The 16,946-nt window shown below is 37.6% G+C and overlaps 1 protein-coding gene across 6 annotated transcripts in view; it reads right to left on the bottom strand.

The window, feature by feature from the left end:
* Nucleotides 1-4,251: 4,251 nt before the first annotated feature.
* The window catches only part of LOC123956317 (potassium voltage-gated channel subfamily D member 3-like), a 158,257-nt gene continuing 145,562 nt past the window's right edge, over nucleotides 4,252-16,946 (bottom strand). For 3 of the 6 annotated variants that reach the window (XM_046028421.1, XM_046028423.1, XM_046028422.1), the window contains exons 4-7: nucleotides 14,630-14,731; nucleotides 9,979-10,071; nucleotides 8,789-9,033; nucleotides 4,252-7,190 (exon numbers count right to left, since the gene is read on the bottom strand). In XM_046028421.1, the coding sequence (XP_045884377.1) occupies nucleotides 6,953-7,190; nucleotides 8,789-9,033; nucleotides 9,979-10,071; nucleotides 14,630-14,731 (678 nt within the window). In that variant the 3' untranslated portion in view covers nucleotides 4,252-6,952. The remainder of the gene's footprint in view (nucleotides 7,191-8,788; nucleotides 9,034-9,978; nucleotides 10,072-14,629; nucleotides 14,732-16,946) is intronic. The other 3 variants (XR_006821509.1, XR_006821507.1, XR_006821508.1) reach the window with 3 other exon arrangements.

Here is a 16,946-nt window from a genome sequence, read left to right as displayed (position 1 = left end):
CGTCTCTAGCTGTAGAAGGTGACGTACAATCCAACAAGTTATTAAACAAGCTACCATACAAGCTAGGTAATATATAGGTAGCTATTATAACAACATAGTGGGCTCATGGAAAAATAATCGGAAATAATCAAAAGTTTTTGTCATGATTAATTTATTAACGACTCAGCATCATCTGTATTAAAGACAAAAGAATCAGTTCATCCGATGTTTCAAGTGAATAAAATCACCTTGCCAGCCTGCTTAAGGTTACTGGTGTGCCACAAGTACTGAAGGATTTGAACTTATTTTCTCCTGTGAGATGAAGAGGGAAAGCAGGCAGTCGACCAAACCACTGTGAGGCAAGGGAGGGAGGACTCGAAATGTTTCTAAACCTAAAAGGCACTTTTATTGCCCTGTTTGCATTTGTATACAGTATATCATTATATTATTTAATGGTTTTCAAGGGTCCTTAGATTCCCGCCTATGGCAGGCACTGTGGAAATGCAATGTCTGCCAGTTAATGTAATAACTGTAATTTCTAAATTGTTAAATATGTAATAAAACCACATCAGTGTCTTGAACTGTCTGGTAACATTGTTATATTATCCTGTTACATAAACCAGCTGCTGTTTTTTTTTTTCCACGCAAGGAGACTGATAAAGGATATGATAATTGGAACAATATTATTCTGTATTTGTTGGTACATCATCAGTCAAGCACATTAAATTCCTTATGAGGTAGTGATTGGTTAGGGATAATGTATGTATATGTAACCGGTTCTTACAGTTGTTTTATATAACATTAATTTCTAGAGCTGATTATTCCAACATGTCCTCATACTTAATTGACAAAATGGGTAAATTGTCAATTGTTCCAAAACGACATATGACCTTTGGAAAGTACCAGCCCAGTGAGGGGCATACCGGACCTTAAGTATGTTACAGAAGTTACGTGACATAAATCACATGATGCTAAACATGTGGTTGATGATCGCAGTTTGGTTAGGTTTAGGCACCAATACTATTTGGTTTGTTTTAGGAAAAGATCATGGTTTAGGTAAAAATAAGTATGTCACGTAAGTGTCTTAACTCACGTGACATAAATCACCTATAAACCGTCATTTAACTTAAAACAAGTTGACAGTGACTTGGTTTCAGACTGAACTGCAGTGTGAAAGTCCTTTGTCATTTTGTTGCTCTTCACCTGACTTTCTACGTTGCTATACCGTCACACGTCCACTAGGGGTCGTGGCCTAACAACATAAACGTAAATTTTGGTTGTTAAAAGCTGCTGCCCAATCGATCTATACAGCTGTTTTTCTGGTGAGGACAGGCTGGATTAATCGATTAGTCGAACAGCAGAAAGTTAATTAACATTTTCGTGATCAGTTATTCATTTAGGTCATTTTTAAAGCACAAATGCCAAAAGTCCACTCGTTCCAAAACCTCAGATGTGAGAATTTGTTGCTTTTTTTTCCTGTTAGTAAATGGAAGATAAGGTTTTTGACTGTTGGTCAGACAAGTCATAAGACATTATCTTCGGCTCTGAATAGCTGAAGAATGAAGGAAGGAAAATGGTAATTTTGATACTGCTCATGGGAGGACTTTCAGGACAGTTTTGCGAGTTATGGAAGAACATGCTTTGAAGATTTTATTACCTAAAACATTTACATTAAATATTACGACGATGTATTAGGGCCATTGTAGGGGGAAAAATACAGATCTGGGGGATCTGCATCTGTAAAGTCATAAATTTACATCAAGTAAGTCATTAATAACACAGGAAAAGAGTCAGTGCAGACATAAGAGAAGAGGTGGAGCTTTCAGACAGTTAGATATGAGGGATGCAACAAAGCCTCTAGAAAGCTTGTGTCACATCTAAGTCATTTATAAATGTCTGCATTTTTCCCTAATGTTTTATATTTTTGGTCTTTGAACTGCAGGAAGTATCTCATAAAACTGGTTGGTGAAAATAGATTATATGTGATTGCTGCTGTTATTTACATCTGCATACCCTCCTTATAATAGAGTATAAGTACAGTACAGGGCCTTTAATAACACAAATCCATCTGATAAATCCTATTTTCTGAGTTTTTTCTCATAAAATTGTGACTTTATTAGTAGTTTAGTTAATTAATGTAGTAAATAAAGTAAAAAAAAAATAATTACATCACCAGTTGCTACAAGCTTAACAGTAACTACATGTTCTATACTGTATTTAATGTAAAGGACATATGTGTGTCTCATGCAATGTATAATGTGTATAGAGCCAGTATTTATTGAATATTGACAAACTTGTTGTTTTTATAGTATGTCCCTTTGAAGCAGACTTAATAGTCTACCAAAGATGTGGGTGCACTGCCATCTAAAGGTCTGGATGTGTCACCACAGGACTAATTAGAGTTAAAAAGATAAAAGTAGGTTTTCCTGATACATATAGGTTTATATAGGTCATCCCTCACCTCTCTTGTCTCTCATTTCCTGTCACATCTCCACCATCCATTGTCAAATTAAGGCATGAAAAAGTACTTTTTCCAATGCATTGTGGAACAGAACATGGGAAAAGGGTATTTTTATGCTGACTCTGTAATATATTCTCATGTGTAGTGGCAGAGAAACAGTATTTAATATAGGTTATAGTAATCAGGACAGAAATAAAGAACAGACAGTATATCCTAATTTCTACTGCATAATACTAAATAGCATGTACCTTTTAAGCAAAAAATCTAAATCATCTAATCGTATTTGATGCTCTGCTAGAATCATTTTTCCAATAATGAAGCGGATTTGTGTAATAGTTGGATATGTAGGGGTTTTTTTAAGTCTCCAAACTGAGTTAGTCATGTTTGGTTAGTCTGTTTGAGTCATCCAGTCCTTCTGTGTGAAGGCATCAACCAGACAACCACTAATGACAGATAAGCTGTGAAACATCGTCAGTCACTCATGTGGCTGGAAGTGAGGTAACTGTGAAACAGCTGGTTAAATACATGTAAGGGGTGTTTAAGAGGTGCGTCAGAAACGCAACTTCCCTTGGACTTTGTGCATCATATTATGTTTCAGCATTTTGTTCAGATGTTTTTTGCTTTGTGTTTATCCAGTTCTCCATCCCTCCAATAGACTGTCTAAAATCTGTGATTTTGTGTCTACAATTTGGATTTTGTTTCAAATTGAGGATAGTTTGCATGGAGTTGCATGGAGTTAAGTCAGAGTGAAGTTACCTTATTTCACTATATTAACCTTTATATAAGCATAGGGAGAAATATGATGCGTACACTATACATTCGTCATTAATCACTGAAATATGAGCAATGGAGTGAGAAATATCCCGCTCAAAATCCTGCTTCAGATGAAACAGTTGTGACAGACTCTACATAAACTATTTTCTGGGAGAGAGAAAGGGAAAATGTAATGTATAACAGAAATTAAAAGTTACAAACAGCAGGTCCTGAAACTGAGAATTATTATTTTTCATCTTAACGTTCTAATTGTTGCTCTTGACACAGTGTTCAAATGTAATGTATCAAATACAAATGTACGAAAGTATCAATTGTTATCTTGAAAAAAGGACCAATAACATATATTTAGACACATTGGTGTTGGATGTAATCACTGAATAACACTAATACAATTGAACTACTGTTTGATTAGTTAGATCTTTAGATTTAGTAATGATAAATAAATCCACTATTAATATAGAAAATCTTTTTAGTTAATAGTGCCATGTACCCTCAACAGAGGATGAATTGTGTGTTATGCCATCTGGTGAGACATGTACATTATGCATATTATGACTGTGTAAATAGTTTTAAGGGTGTAAAAAAACACCCTGAAATGTTTTTGTGATTTTTTAGCTTGAATTTCAATAAGAAGCACACATGGAGTTGTACTTAAGTTCTGAGCACTTTCCCACGTTTTTACGCAGCGTTGTAACCCCATCTTTTCCAAATGTTATAATTTCAGCTAGTATTAAAAACTAGACAGTCCTAAAGTGAGACAGCTAGTGAGAATAATCTGAAATAAAGAAATGGCGTGAATACGGTTCTCTTCTAATGGTATGTTGAATTTAATGTGTATATTTTAAAGCTGCTCTTTCACCTTTTTTTAAATTTATAGGTGACAGACAGTACACATTAATCAACACTGACATTTAACAACATCAATGTAAATCCGGTTTGCTTAACAGCTAATTTGCATTTTCATTTCCCCTAGCCCCAACAATAAAATGTAACTTTTAGTTTGTGTTGAATAATCCAAAAAAAAGTGAAACAGAAAATAACTGAAGATAAATATATATTTCAAATATTTCCAAGTTGGTGACAGGACCGAGAAGGACGACACTTGATTGTTGTGACAGATTAATATTTTTATCTGACACTTATCTAACATACAAATAAACTGACAGCATACTGTAAACACAGCAAACAGACAGAAGAGCTCAGTTCAAAAGGATAAAAAGATAAGAAACAACACAAACAGCAACGCCAAGACTTTTAAAAAAGTGACCCCCACAATGCCTTTTGAATCAAGTCCGTCAAATACTGTAATGACAACAAGTAATCATCATACAGTAGTCACGCGGGTGTTTCTGTTTTTGAAGCATGATGGTGATCTATGATACTGCAAAAAAAGCCCTAATGTGAGGATACTGGATCCGTGGTAAGATCCAAGTTATGAACACCAAGGCTGAGCGGACATTCATTATTTTCTGCATTAACAATAAGAAGGAAAATTATCTAAAATTAAAAAATTATCTTGTGATATATATTTTTTTTAATATTAGCAGCATAAGGAACATGACAAAATATAGAAATGCAACACAAAATAAACAGATACAGCAAAAAACAATGTCACTTGGTACTTCATTATCGAAGAACACATGAAGTTAAATCATAGTTTCCACTTAAGCAAAACCAACAAACTAAAAGACAAATAAACACAGTTTTTTTTAAAATACAGATAACACACTTGGCAAGTAGTCACAAACTATTCCAAACACCAGGCGTCTATCAACTTCAAATGAGTAACAATGTGCAGCCGGTATATAAATAATACATTAATGGAGGAGTAAGGCCATTAACCAGAGGGATGTTATTTAATTCATTGTCAGAATGCATCTTTGCTGCCATCTTGTGACCATCTTTGAGATTATTCAGGAGGACCTTGACTCTGTCAGAGTAGTGTATTCCTATTGTGTGATCTCTGAACATTCTTTACAAATGTAAAGGTTTAAAATACATTTAAAATGTGTGTTTGGCTGTCAGACACCTGTCATAATTGTTTCAAAGGGAAAACATATTTTCAACTTACAGCCAGCTCATGGACAGCTGTGAAATAACTCCTGTTTATTGTTCAACTCAAGACATAAAAGTTTCTGTAACAAAGCAGAGAAACTAAGAAAAAAGACAGGAGTTAGAGGAAATGACAAAATAAGTTTTCCAGAAAAAACAAGAGTGACTGGATGCCCCCAAACCATTTCTATATTTGCATATTTTACCCTTGTTGACTCCGATTTCATTTTTAATTTGACCATGCTGTACTGAACATGAATTGGCCCCATCGCTGTAATGTTCTAAGTGGTTGTTTGATACGACAGTGGTGCTAAAATCCCCATAGATGCTCATGATGAATGCACACATTATCGTTTTTGTATTTTTTCCGTCTCAGCCTACAATACTCGGCGAGTGGAGGCAACATAACAGTTTTCAGCTTTTAATTATTCCACAGGACAAAAAGCACCAATCACATTTATATAAACAGGATAATTTACCCATAGTGAAAATACTGTATGGAGGTCATTACTTTAAGGGATAAGACTTGTGAAATTCTGTATTTTTCCTATGGTCCACAAATCCCAAGAAAAGACCAAAATGAGCAATGAATCGATCCTACTAACAAGTATTTTTGTGTGGCCAAAGCCTGATATAGCTTATTCCTATGAGCCAAACAGCTCCATTAAAAACACAGCAATGAGCTACACAGTTGCTCTGGATGACATTTTTTTCATTAGAGCGAACATATTTTCCCATATGCACTGTCCTGCTGCTGTCACTTTAAAAATGTATTCATCCATGGCTGAAAATAGTCCCAAACAAGCCTAAAAAAAACAGTTCTTCAGTAGGAACAAATGGTGCCTAATGAGGTCAGCTCGAGGGGGTTGATGAATCACTTTGCTCACCTCATTATGAAAACCTATAAGGTCATGAAGACAGTGTCAGGTCAGTCTCTAGTCAGAAATTTAAACATGAAGCAACTAAAAAGCACAGTTTGGTTTGAGTCTTTGACAATTTTCCAACTAAAAAACATTCACAACATTCACACTGATTCACACATTAAACTCACATTTCAGCGATACGATATTTGCAGCATCGGTTGCCGGGACATTTCAAACGATACTGTAAAGAAAACAAACTGTTTTCAGTTGTTTTTTCCTCAAAATACTTAAGACAAACAACACATAACACGAACAAGACCAATCAAATTTAAGGAAACACAGTCAACACTTTTCTTCAAACTAATTTAAAGTCAACAAAATATTCTTTTCACTATTTCACTGTGAATTCACTTTCATATCTACTGTGAATTTGTGGACGGCATCTGCTGATGTAGGGATATGCTAATTTGCACAATGTCTGTCAATCTTTTCCACAGTACTTGCTGTAAAACATCTGTACTGCTGTTAGAAACTATTAGAAATGCAGCGATTCTGTCCGTATCTACAGCACATACACGGCATGACGAGTGCGTGATTCTCTGGTTCACATATCTATAATCCTCTACCCTCAGTAAAATCTCCACACCATCAGCTTTTTCTAAAACACCATCTGGTGACTCCTCTGGAGAACAGCACTCTTCTTGTTGAGACGGGACACGATGTGTCCAAAAAGGTAGTGTAACCTGCTTCGCCTCCTTCTCCTCCTCTCCTTCCTCCCTTCTTTCCTCCTGCTGAACTGAGATTCCACCCGTCACCCAGAGAGTCACAGAGCAGACACTTTGACGATGTTAATGCCAGCTGAGCTTGTTGTGGTCTGGATGCTCGGCGTTGCAGGGTGACCCGGGGGTGGGGGTGGCCTCCTCTGTGGGGGCCTGTGGAGGCCATCGCCATCAGGGGTCAAAGCCGGGGGCGTTGGAAGGCTGATGATGGCTGTGGTGATCCGGCCGCCTTTGCAATTGATCCTGCCGCTGTTATCGGTTTTCAGGTTAAGGTTCGAACGACTAGGGAAAGAGAAATATAGAAGAGAGCGAGAGAGTGAGACTATGTTCAGTTTTGTGTAGTCACGCTAATCTTGATGCCATATATGCAAATGTTTGAGATAATTCTAAAGTACATAAAAGGAATATTTCTGAACACATTTCCTCTATTGCTGCATATTAAGCAGCCTAGATGTATGATAATAAAGTGAATCACTCTGCATAATTTTCTAATCTAATATTGTTTGTTATAATTATTCTTTTACTTATTACCAGTTACTTTGAATCAAGTAAATAAGTAATTAGCAATAAAAATAAAAAAAGTTAACATGTTAAAAGTTAATTATTATTTATGCTCAGGAAACATATCTATTAAGTCTAATTTAATTTTAAAATTAAGAGAGACAGCCTGTCAAAATATTATATAGGCTAGATTATATATCGTGCTATGTGCCTAAAATTCCCTCTTGTGACAGTTTTGGATATTACACACTTTTTACCTGTTTGACAAAATTACTGAAGACATTTATTTTTACTCTACTTCTAGTTCTAACTAGCCTTGCACATAGTTTAAGTTTTATCTGCTGAGGTTATAGATTTCTGTCTGAGATTTCTGTCAACCCGCTCCATTTAAACAGCTGCTTATCCTGCACAGACCTCACTGCCCTTTGTAGGAGAAAATACTTTGTGCAGATAACCTGGAGTCACCAGAAGTATGCTGATGTATTTTATACAGGGATCTAGGTATCTTATTTTAATTTAATTAATCTTTTCTTCATTCAAAGGAGGAGGACAAGCAGATGTTGCCCATTCTCCAACATCAGCTTGATAAATTCACTTTTCCACAGGAGCTGCCTCAAGGGGATTTATCTAATTTCTTCAACAGAACTTTCTACCAAAAATTCTGTTGAATATCGAGAGTTGGGATGTCAAGACACATTACTAAAATGTAACTTTTCAATGCTTTGAGGTATGCAGAGGAGGATACAGTATCTCAAAACCTTGGCACATAAAACGGCTTGGCACATAAAACGGCATGGCTTTACAGCAATGCTGAAAAGTATATTTATTCAAGTTAAGTAAAGATTTGAGGTACTTGTACTTTTCATGCCACTTTCCACTCCTACTCTTCTACATTTCATTTCAGAGGGAAATATTCTACTTCTTACTCCACTGCATGTATCTTACAAATTAAGATTTTTGCATTCAAAACATACAAATAGCTTATAAAATACGATGTTTTGTTTAATTGAACTACCCAACAGTATATACAAATACATAAGAAATGATTAGAGGATGAGTCAATTAGCTGATTGACAGAAAATTAATTGGCAACTATATTGATAATCATTTGCTTCACAACTGTGAAGCTTCACTTTGGACTCTGAGAACGTGTGATTGGCATTTTTCACTACTTAATTAGAATTTTTACAAACCAATCAATTGATGATATGGAAATGAAAAAAGATGTCTTTTTATAATTTGGGTGAACTGACCCTTTAAATGGAAATATTGTGGGCAGCTAAACTACTTTCCTCTTACTAAGTTGGCAGAATTTAGTAAACAACGTGGATACCAAGCGTTTGATGCTGATGTGTGTTTCTGCTGTCCTGTAGTTTTACCTGGCGGTGTGTGATGGTGGGTCACCACACTGTATGTGGATGGCACTGAGCTCCTGCAGGGGGCCCTGGTGTGTGGACGGCACGCTGGCATTGGGCAGAGGAGTGTTTCTTTTTACCATGTGGCCACAGCAGGTACCCGCAGTGCTGTCATGACTCAACATAGAGGGGCTGCGGGATGGGTAGGTCTGTAGCGCGGTTTCTAAACAGTTCTGCTCGTACATCTGTTCATCCACAAACTCATGAGCCTGGAGAGGAGAAACAGGATGGCGGTTTAAATACACGGGGAGGGATTAGTGCAGAGAAAGGAAAACAGAATGTCGAGTAAATAAATAATAAATAAATAAATTAAAAAAAAGGCAGACTCATGGGACTTGATACCTAGAGTAATATATAATTTCTAATTTTACAAAAAAATACACCAAAGAAAAATAATTAATACTGTTCATAATAAACTAATAGTAAAACTGTCCTTCACAAACTCACACACAGTGGATCCAGTGTTACCATTTTATACAGATCTGTGTTTTTTTGACACCAAAACCTTTGGAAGCTCTCAAAATGATACACTTTAAAGAATACACTGACTCACAGAACATACAAATCACTGTGTGCAGACTCGGGTTTAACCGCTACTTATGAAACTTACAAAATGTCTAGTGAAAACTGACATGTAAACATTGTAAAGCATTTTTGCCAAGACTGTGTGTTGTTGCAGCACAGATATGATGAGAGGGAAAACACAGCGATAGACACCTTTGACAGCAATAAAACTCCCTGCAGGTTTAAATACACAGCCACAGCTTTTGTGTAATCACTAATAATGGCATACAGGTGTGTAAAATAAGCGTGGCCACCTCAGACAGTTATCAGTATAGCTTAAAATGGCAAAAATATATACAAAGAGCAACTGCGCAATATACACAGGACATAACGTAAGTGAATAAAAAAAGAAAATACATGAAATACACATTTTGTAACATTTTTGTGGGTTGAGCTGTGTTGCTGTTTTAAGCACCTCCAACCCGTAGCTCCAACCCCAAAGCTGTGCCAGAGCTTTTCTCTCTTTTTCACTGGGTTGAAATGTTATCATGATACAGTACTTGCAGTGACGATGAACACATCTTTGCAACCAGGATTTTTTACAGATAAGAGTCTGAGTCAAATATAGAGAAGTGTTCAAGGGTACCCACAGTGGTTTTCTCCAGACATTGCAGTAGATGGTGGTGTTGGCTCTCTAACAGAGAGAGGGACTTAATCAGCTTCTGCTCATCCTCTTCTGTATCCTTAGTAAGCCACACACATGCCCGCCCACACACACGCACACACACACACACACACACACACACACACAAAATTAATGAATGTTGACAAATTACATTGTTGGTTTATTCTCGTCAGTCATTAAAGAGCCTGGTGCTGAAATGACTCTTTGATAGGAACTCTCTCGTCAGTAATGAAAAGTCGGTGACGTGACGCATTCGTTCTGCTTTGTGACGCCCATTTTAAACTGAACTATCTGGTTCATGCTTGTTGATTTCACTCTCATTCCCATTATGAGCAGGTAGCCAATGACTCCTGCTGTTTGCTTTCAAATCACTTACTAGCCATTTAGTTACATAATGGACCACATTTCTGCTTGGTGTGAATTGATCCCTCAGCCCTGGGTCTGCCTTGGCAAGTGATTTGTTTATCATTTATTTCCTCTATTGTGCATCTTTTGTGCTATTAATATTGTTATTGCATTTGGTTTGGTTCCTTGGATAAGCATGCTGCAGAAGAACTCCCCCTTTCAGTTTGTTGAACTAATAAAAAATTAATTCTTAAACCATGTTTTTGCCAGCTCCCATACTTAATTATCTAAGTAGGTACCACTGGGCGTTATGTGATGCTCCAGGCAGCTAAATAATTATGGATGTATGAAGCTTCAGAAAGAGGAAAAACAGAAGAGTTGAGGAAAAACATAAAACAGAAACTTATGGAACCATTTTTTGGTATTTCTCCAAATGGGACTTGGTTTCAAAGCTCAGGCTCCAATATAGCTTAGTCTCAAAGTAATCACAATTGCCAAAAAACATGAAAACTGAAAACAAATTAATTCTCTCTCTCCACAGCGCACATTGTTACTCAAAGGATTTGGGTGGGTGGCGATCCAGCCCAAGGACTCTCATTCAGATTCGAGACACATGAACAATACAGTGATGTGGGCACGAGAATACCACGCCTTCTGATGTTTCAATGTGTGGATTAGCCCTGTGGCAGAGGCACTGTCAAATACATTATAGCTAGAGACTGAGTCCTGTGTTCAAGGTTCAAGGTAGATAGCATTAACCTCACAGAGGACGTTTTTCTTACCATAATAATATAAATCTATCATGGTATATGTAATTTTATACTGCATTATATATAAAAAGTATATATTAATTGTGACAGACACATTTCTGATATTATATTATACACAAGATTACCAGATGGAACTTTCTTTTTTCGGCTTACCCAGTGAATTAAATACCTGAAAAATCAAGGTACTTCATCAAAGTGCCTTTACCAAGGGTCATATCACAGTGCATGATTCCCCTCATCTCCCAGAGCTTGGACATTTCAGTCACAGATCTGCCATCTTTGATTTTATATGGCTTATACTGACTTAAATTGAAGAGACCTTTCTTAATTGTGATAAATAATATTTGTTGTTACATTGTAGTTGCCTGACATTTTCCACCCCGGTTTTTAGAAAATTAAGAAGATTAACTACTGTCTGCGGTGAGTTTGTACTTTCAACAGCCTTTCTAAAAACAAATGTTATGAATGGATCTGTGACCAATAATGTCCCACTTCCAGGAGATATTCATACAGGACTTTGATATGTACGGAAGTATATATTTTTTTGAGTTCTGAGATTAAAGTCAGAATTCTGACTTTAATCTTGGAACTCACTCAAAATTCACGTGACCCAAATGCTCTTCCGTAGTTATGCAGTATACGGTCCTGGATCAGTGTTATTCATCGAAGAGATGTTAAGTAAATGTGCACTGTACAATCCCTTGTTGCCATAAATCAGATGTTCTCATTGATTTTGCAGCTTTACCCACAATGAGAAACAATAGGAACCTTGGTTGACATATTTCTATTGTCTCATGACATACAGTATATAACTATATTGTGCCCTGCCCAACACTAGTTGTGATGTTCCGGAAACATGCTGCTGTTAAGATAATCAGACTGAAGTGCCATTTCATTCATTCATCCAATTCAAGAGTTGTCATTTCTGTAAGTCAACTTACAACAATCCATTAGAAAAGCGTGATTTGATGATATATATATATATATATATATATACATACATACATATACACACACACACACACACACACACACACACACACACACACACAGTGAGATTATACTTTGTCAGCAGTCAGAAATGTTGTCATACAGTGCCGTGCTATACTGTAGTGTATATATACACACCATCTCTGGTTTAATTACACCATTGTGGAAATTATAAAGCAGTTCTGCTCATTGATTTACGAGTATATTTGATTTTTATATGATTTCTGCATTCATTTAATTAGCTGTATTCATCAAACACAAACATTCCCGTCTGGCTATTTTATCCATCAAAACTTTCTCAATAGGTTTTCCAGAAAATGCACTACTATACATTGATATGTATTGTTAATATAATAAACCGTGATAGTGATGATTTTATCTATATTGTAGCTAGCATGATTGTGAATCCCTCACTCCTTTCCTACAAAGATCCGATTGGTTTGGTTGTCAGTGAGCACCAGACCAGTTTGAATCACCAGCAAAATCAGTGCTGTGGGGAGTGATTTAGAGGTCTGGAACCAGGCTAAGAAAAGGTTAACCATTAGGACAAATCAGAAGAAATCCTTTCACTCTAAAGTGAAAATTAAGTTATAGAGCTATAAGGTCTTTCTAATCATGTTTCTCAGAAAACTTGACAGGATTATCAATATATCACCCTCTATGGTAATGGCACCATGATCTGGGTGACAAAATCATAAAATTAAAAATCCTGAAGGGAAAAATAAAAAAGATCAGCAGACCAGAACTTCTAATCCAACTATAGGCTATGAGGGAACCATGAGAGTCATTTTGTCATATATCTCCCACCCCAGACTCACGCAGGACTCCTGACTGACTGACAGCAGTGACACCACTGTAATTTGAAGCGCCAGGGCTCTGGCAGCTTCATCACAGACACATGCAGAGGGATGGGGGGGTTGCTCAGCACTCACAGATGGCATTTATATGATAATTCTAACCACTTCCAGACACCCATGAGCTTTCACACTGGACTCGATTAGATCCAAATGGATTTTAGTAACCATCTGCAAGGAGGGGAGTGTGTCACTGAAAGCAAGAGTGATGGACTAGATGGAAAGGATATAGGCAATTTGCTCATGCATTACCAAACACATTTTTCCATGGTGGTGACACGTTAAAAAAAGGGTGGACAAGTAAAAAGTGGAGAAAGTGGTGGTGGATGCATGCTGTAAAAACTAGAAAGTTGGCCGATGTCTGCAAATGGACATGTAATTTAAATGAAAAGCCAGACATTTTAAGAAATGTGCTTATTTGATTTCTTGCCACGAGTTAGATGAAAAGGTCCATACCTCATGTCTGTGTGTTTAGTACAGTATGGGGCTAGAGCCAGAAGGTAATAAGCTTAGCTTGGCTTAAAAACTGAAACCAGGGATTAACTACATTGTGTTGTTTGTACATTTATGACATATTAAATATAATGTGTTAATTAGTGAGCTAATGAAAAGTGCTGGTGGGCATATTTTTGAACTTTGGAGAAAACCAGGCTAGCTTTGTCACCCTGCTTTCAGTCTGTTTGCTAAACTAAGCTAATTACCTGGCTTTGGTTCTAAACACGAGAGTGGTATCAGTCTCATGTGAATAAGAATACTGCTCAAAATACTTCACTATTTCTTTAATACTCTATGTACCCGCTTAGCACCAAGTAGCCGACAAACATTGTGAGCAGCTAGCTGGTGATAAAAGTGGAGCATTTAGCAGCTAAATCCACAAAAATCAATTATTGCAGATTTAATAATGATCTAAAGATGAGGAATGACAAAACATAACACAGCTGTTGTCTATAATCATAGGAAAGAGAAACATTTTGTACCTTCGCTAGAACAGGAGTCTGGGTGGGTGTGGGACTTAAGTGCCCTCCACTGCCTCATTGTTCACAGGCGCAGTTTTTGACGTTTGCTGCAGGCTCTTTTAATGCACTAACCTTCTAATTATCACCAAGAGCGACACAACAAGAAAGTAAAGTAAAAATAACCTCTGTTGTCTGACTTTGCCAGTTTTATAAACATGGATTAATCAAATCCAGAACTAAAAGATGACTAAGAAAAGTACTTTGTGTGATTACACTGATAACGCCCTCATGGAGGATTATTGGCATAACTCCTCTGCTGTTACCGCTGCTCTGTAAAACAACAAGAATGTAATGACTCCAACTTCTGCTGGTCTTTTACAGCCTCTAAATGACTTCTAAATCGTCCTTTGGTTAATTATGGCAGTAATTGTTTGTCATTTTATGTGTGTGTAGATGTTTGCGTGTGCATACTGCCGATGTGAAGTTGCTGCATCCAAGCTATTAAGTTGCAGTGAACTGAAATCATTAATAGAAGGGTGTTTGACAAGGAACAATATGATTAACCTCTCACATCGAATTACAATCTGCTGACATTTCACGTAATTTTAAATGAACAAATTTGAAATGACTTCCCAGTAATGACCGCGCCCACTTTGCTGATGGTGGTTGTTAGTGTTCAGAGGGTCAGAGGTCTTTCTCACCGTCAGCTCAAGCAGGTCGTTGAGCAGTCCGTTGTGCTTGCTCTGGAGGAAGGTGTTGCCGCTGCCGGACTTGGATATTCTTATCCTGGCCAGTCTGGCTTTCTGGGCGTGGGAAGAAGAAGAGGTCACAATATCAGACAGGGTGGGCGGGAGGTCACAGAAGATGACTAATACCTTGTTTAATGGTGAGAATCTGCCAAACCATCAACCAAGCTCTGTAGTAATTTTCCCAGCTGCTACTGGACGCCCCCCCCAAAGATTTCAGATTTTATAATAAACATTATGTATGAGGACTGAACTCTGTAGAGCTTATTCTGTCTGAATTCGGTAACCCCGCAAACCAACACTAAATGCCCAAAAGTATGTGGACACCCAAACATTAGACCAATATGTAATTATTCAACATCTCATTCAAAAACCATGGGCATTTCTATGCAGCAATAACAGCCTCCACTTGCTTGAGGAGTCTTTCCATTCAGCCACAAGAGCAGCAGTGATGCTGGAGAATGAGGCCTGGCTCGTAACTGCATTTCAAATAATCCCAGAAGGCGTTGGATGGGGTTGAGGGCTGTGTGCAGACCAGGTAAGTTATTCCAAACCAAACTGGGAAAATCAATTTATGAATCATGTTTGTGAGCAGGAGTGTTGTCATGGTGAAACAGAAAACGGCCTTCCCCAAACTGCAACCAGTTGATTAATTTTCCAAGAAGGACGAAAGGATTAAAAGAAAATAATTGTCAAGAAAGATGAATTGATCGTGAAAATAATTGTTAGTTGTATCCCCAGTGAGGATGGGGCGTCCTCATACATGTAGTATAGTATAGACCAGATCAAAAGCAGATCTTCCTTTAAAAACTCACTGAAACAAAAGCAGATTAATCTCACATAGATATAATTAGATGTGATTTAATATTGTTTTAATTTGTATATGGTGTAATTTTGTATCTTCACTGAATAATATGTGATTTTTTTATCCTATGTACAGTACAGGCGAAGTTTGGACACACCTTCTCATTCAATGCATTGTCTTTATTTTCATGACTATTTACATTGTAGATTCTCACTGAAGGCATCAAAACTATGAATGAACACATATGGAATTATGTACTTAAAAAAGTGTGAAATAACTGAAAACATGTCTTGTATTTTAGATTCCTCAAAGTAGCCACCTTTTGCTTTTTTGATAGCGCTGCAAGCCCTTGGTGTTCTCTCAATGAGCTTCATGAGGTAGTCACCTGAAATGGTTTTCACATCACAGGTGTGCCTTGTCAGGGTTAATTAGTGGAATTTTTTCCCTTATTAATGGGGTTGGGACCATCAATTGTGTTGTGTCAGGTTGATACACAGCCGACAGCCCTATTGGACAACTATTAGAAATCATATTATGGCAAGAACCAATCAGCTAAGTAAAGGGAAACGAGTGGCCATCATTACTTTAACAAATGAAGGTCAGTCAGTCCGGAAAATTGCGAAGACTTTGAATGTGTCCCCAGGTGCAGTCGCAAAAACCATCAAGCGCTACAATGAAAGTGGCTCACATGAGGACCGCCCCAGGAAAGGAAGACCAAGAGTCACCTCTGCTGCTGAGGATAAGTTCATCCGAGTCACCAGCCTCAGAAATCGCAGGTTAACAACAGCTCAGATTAGAGACCATCTGAATACCACACAGAGTTCTAGCAGCAGACACATCTCTAGAACAACTGTTAAGAGGAGACTGCGCGAATCAGGCCTTCATGGTCAAGTAGCTGCTAGGAAACCACTGCTAAGGAGAGGCAACAAGCAGAAGAGATTTGTTTGCGCCAAGAAACGCAAGGAATGGACATTAGACCAGTGGAAATCTGTGAGTCCAAATTTGAGATCTTTGGTTCCAGCCACCGTGTCTTTGTGCGATGCAGAAAAGGTGAACAGATGGATTCTACATGCCTGGTTCCCACCATGAAGCATGGAGGAGGAGGTGTGATGGTGTGGGGGTGCTTTGCTGGTGACGCTGTTGGGGATTTATTCAAAATTGAAGGCATACTGAACCAGCATGGCTACCACAGCATCCTGCAGCGACATGCCATCCCGGGTCCCAGCAGATGGCAAATCAAATACTGCCATCTGCTGGTTCCCTAGTAAATCACATTAAGCCTGTGGCAAAGAACCTTGGTGTTTGGTTTGATAGTAATTTAAATTTCGAGCAGCACACCACAAAGCTTGTTCAATCATGTTTTTATCAACTTAGAAATATAGCTAAAATTCGATCTATGTTAACTTTTAAGGACACCGAGACCATTTTACACGCCTTCATCTCTTCACGCCTGGATTATTGCAACAG

The sequence above is a fragment of the Micropterus dolomieu genome, linkage group LG18, assembly GCF_021292245.1.
Source record: "Micropterus dolomieu isolate WLL.071019.BEF.003 ecotype Adirondacks linkage group LG18, ASM2129224v1, whole genome shotgun sequence".
Classification (NCBI taxonomy): domain Eukaryota; kingdom Metazoa; phylum Chordata; class Actinopteri; order Centrarchiformes; family Centrarchidae; genus Micropterus; species Micropterus dolomieu.
The sequence above is the reverse complement of the archived record's forward strand: the minus strand, read 5'-3'. Positions and strand labels throughout refer to the sequence as shown.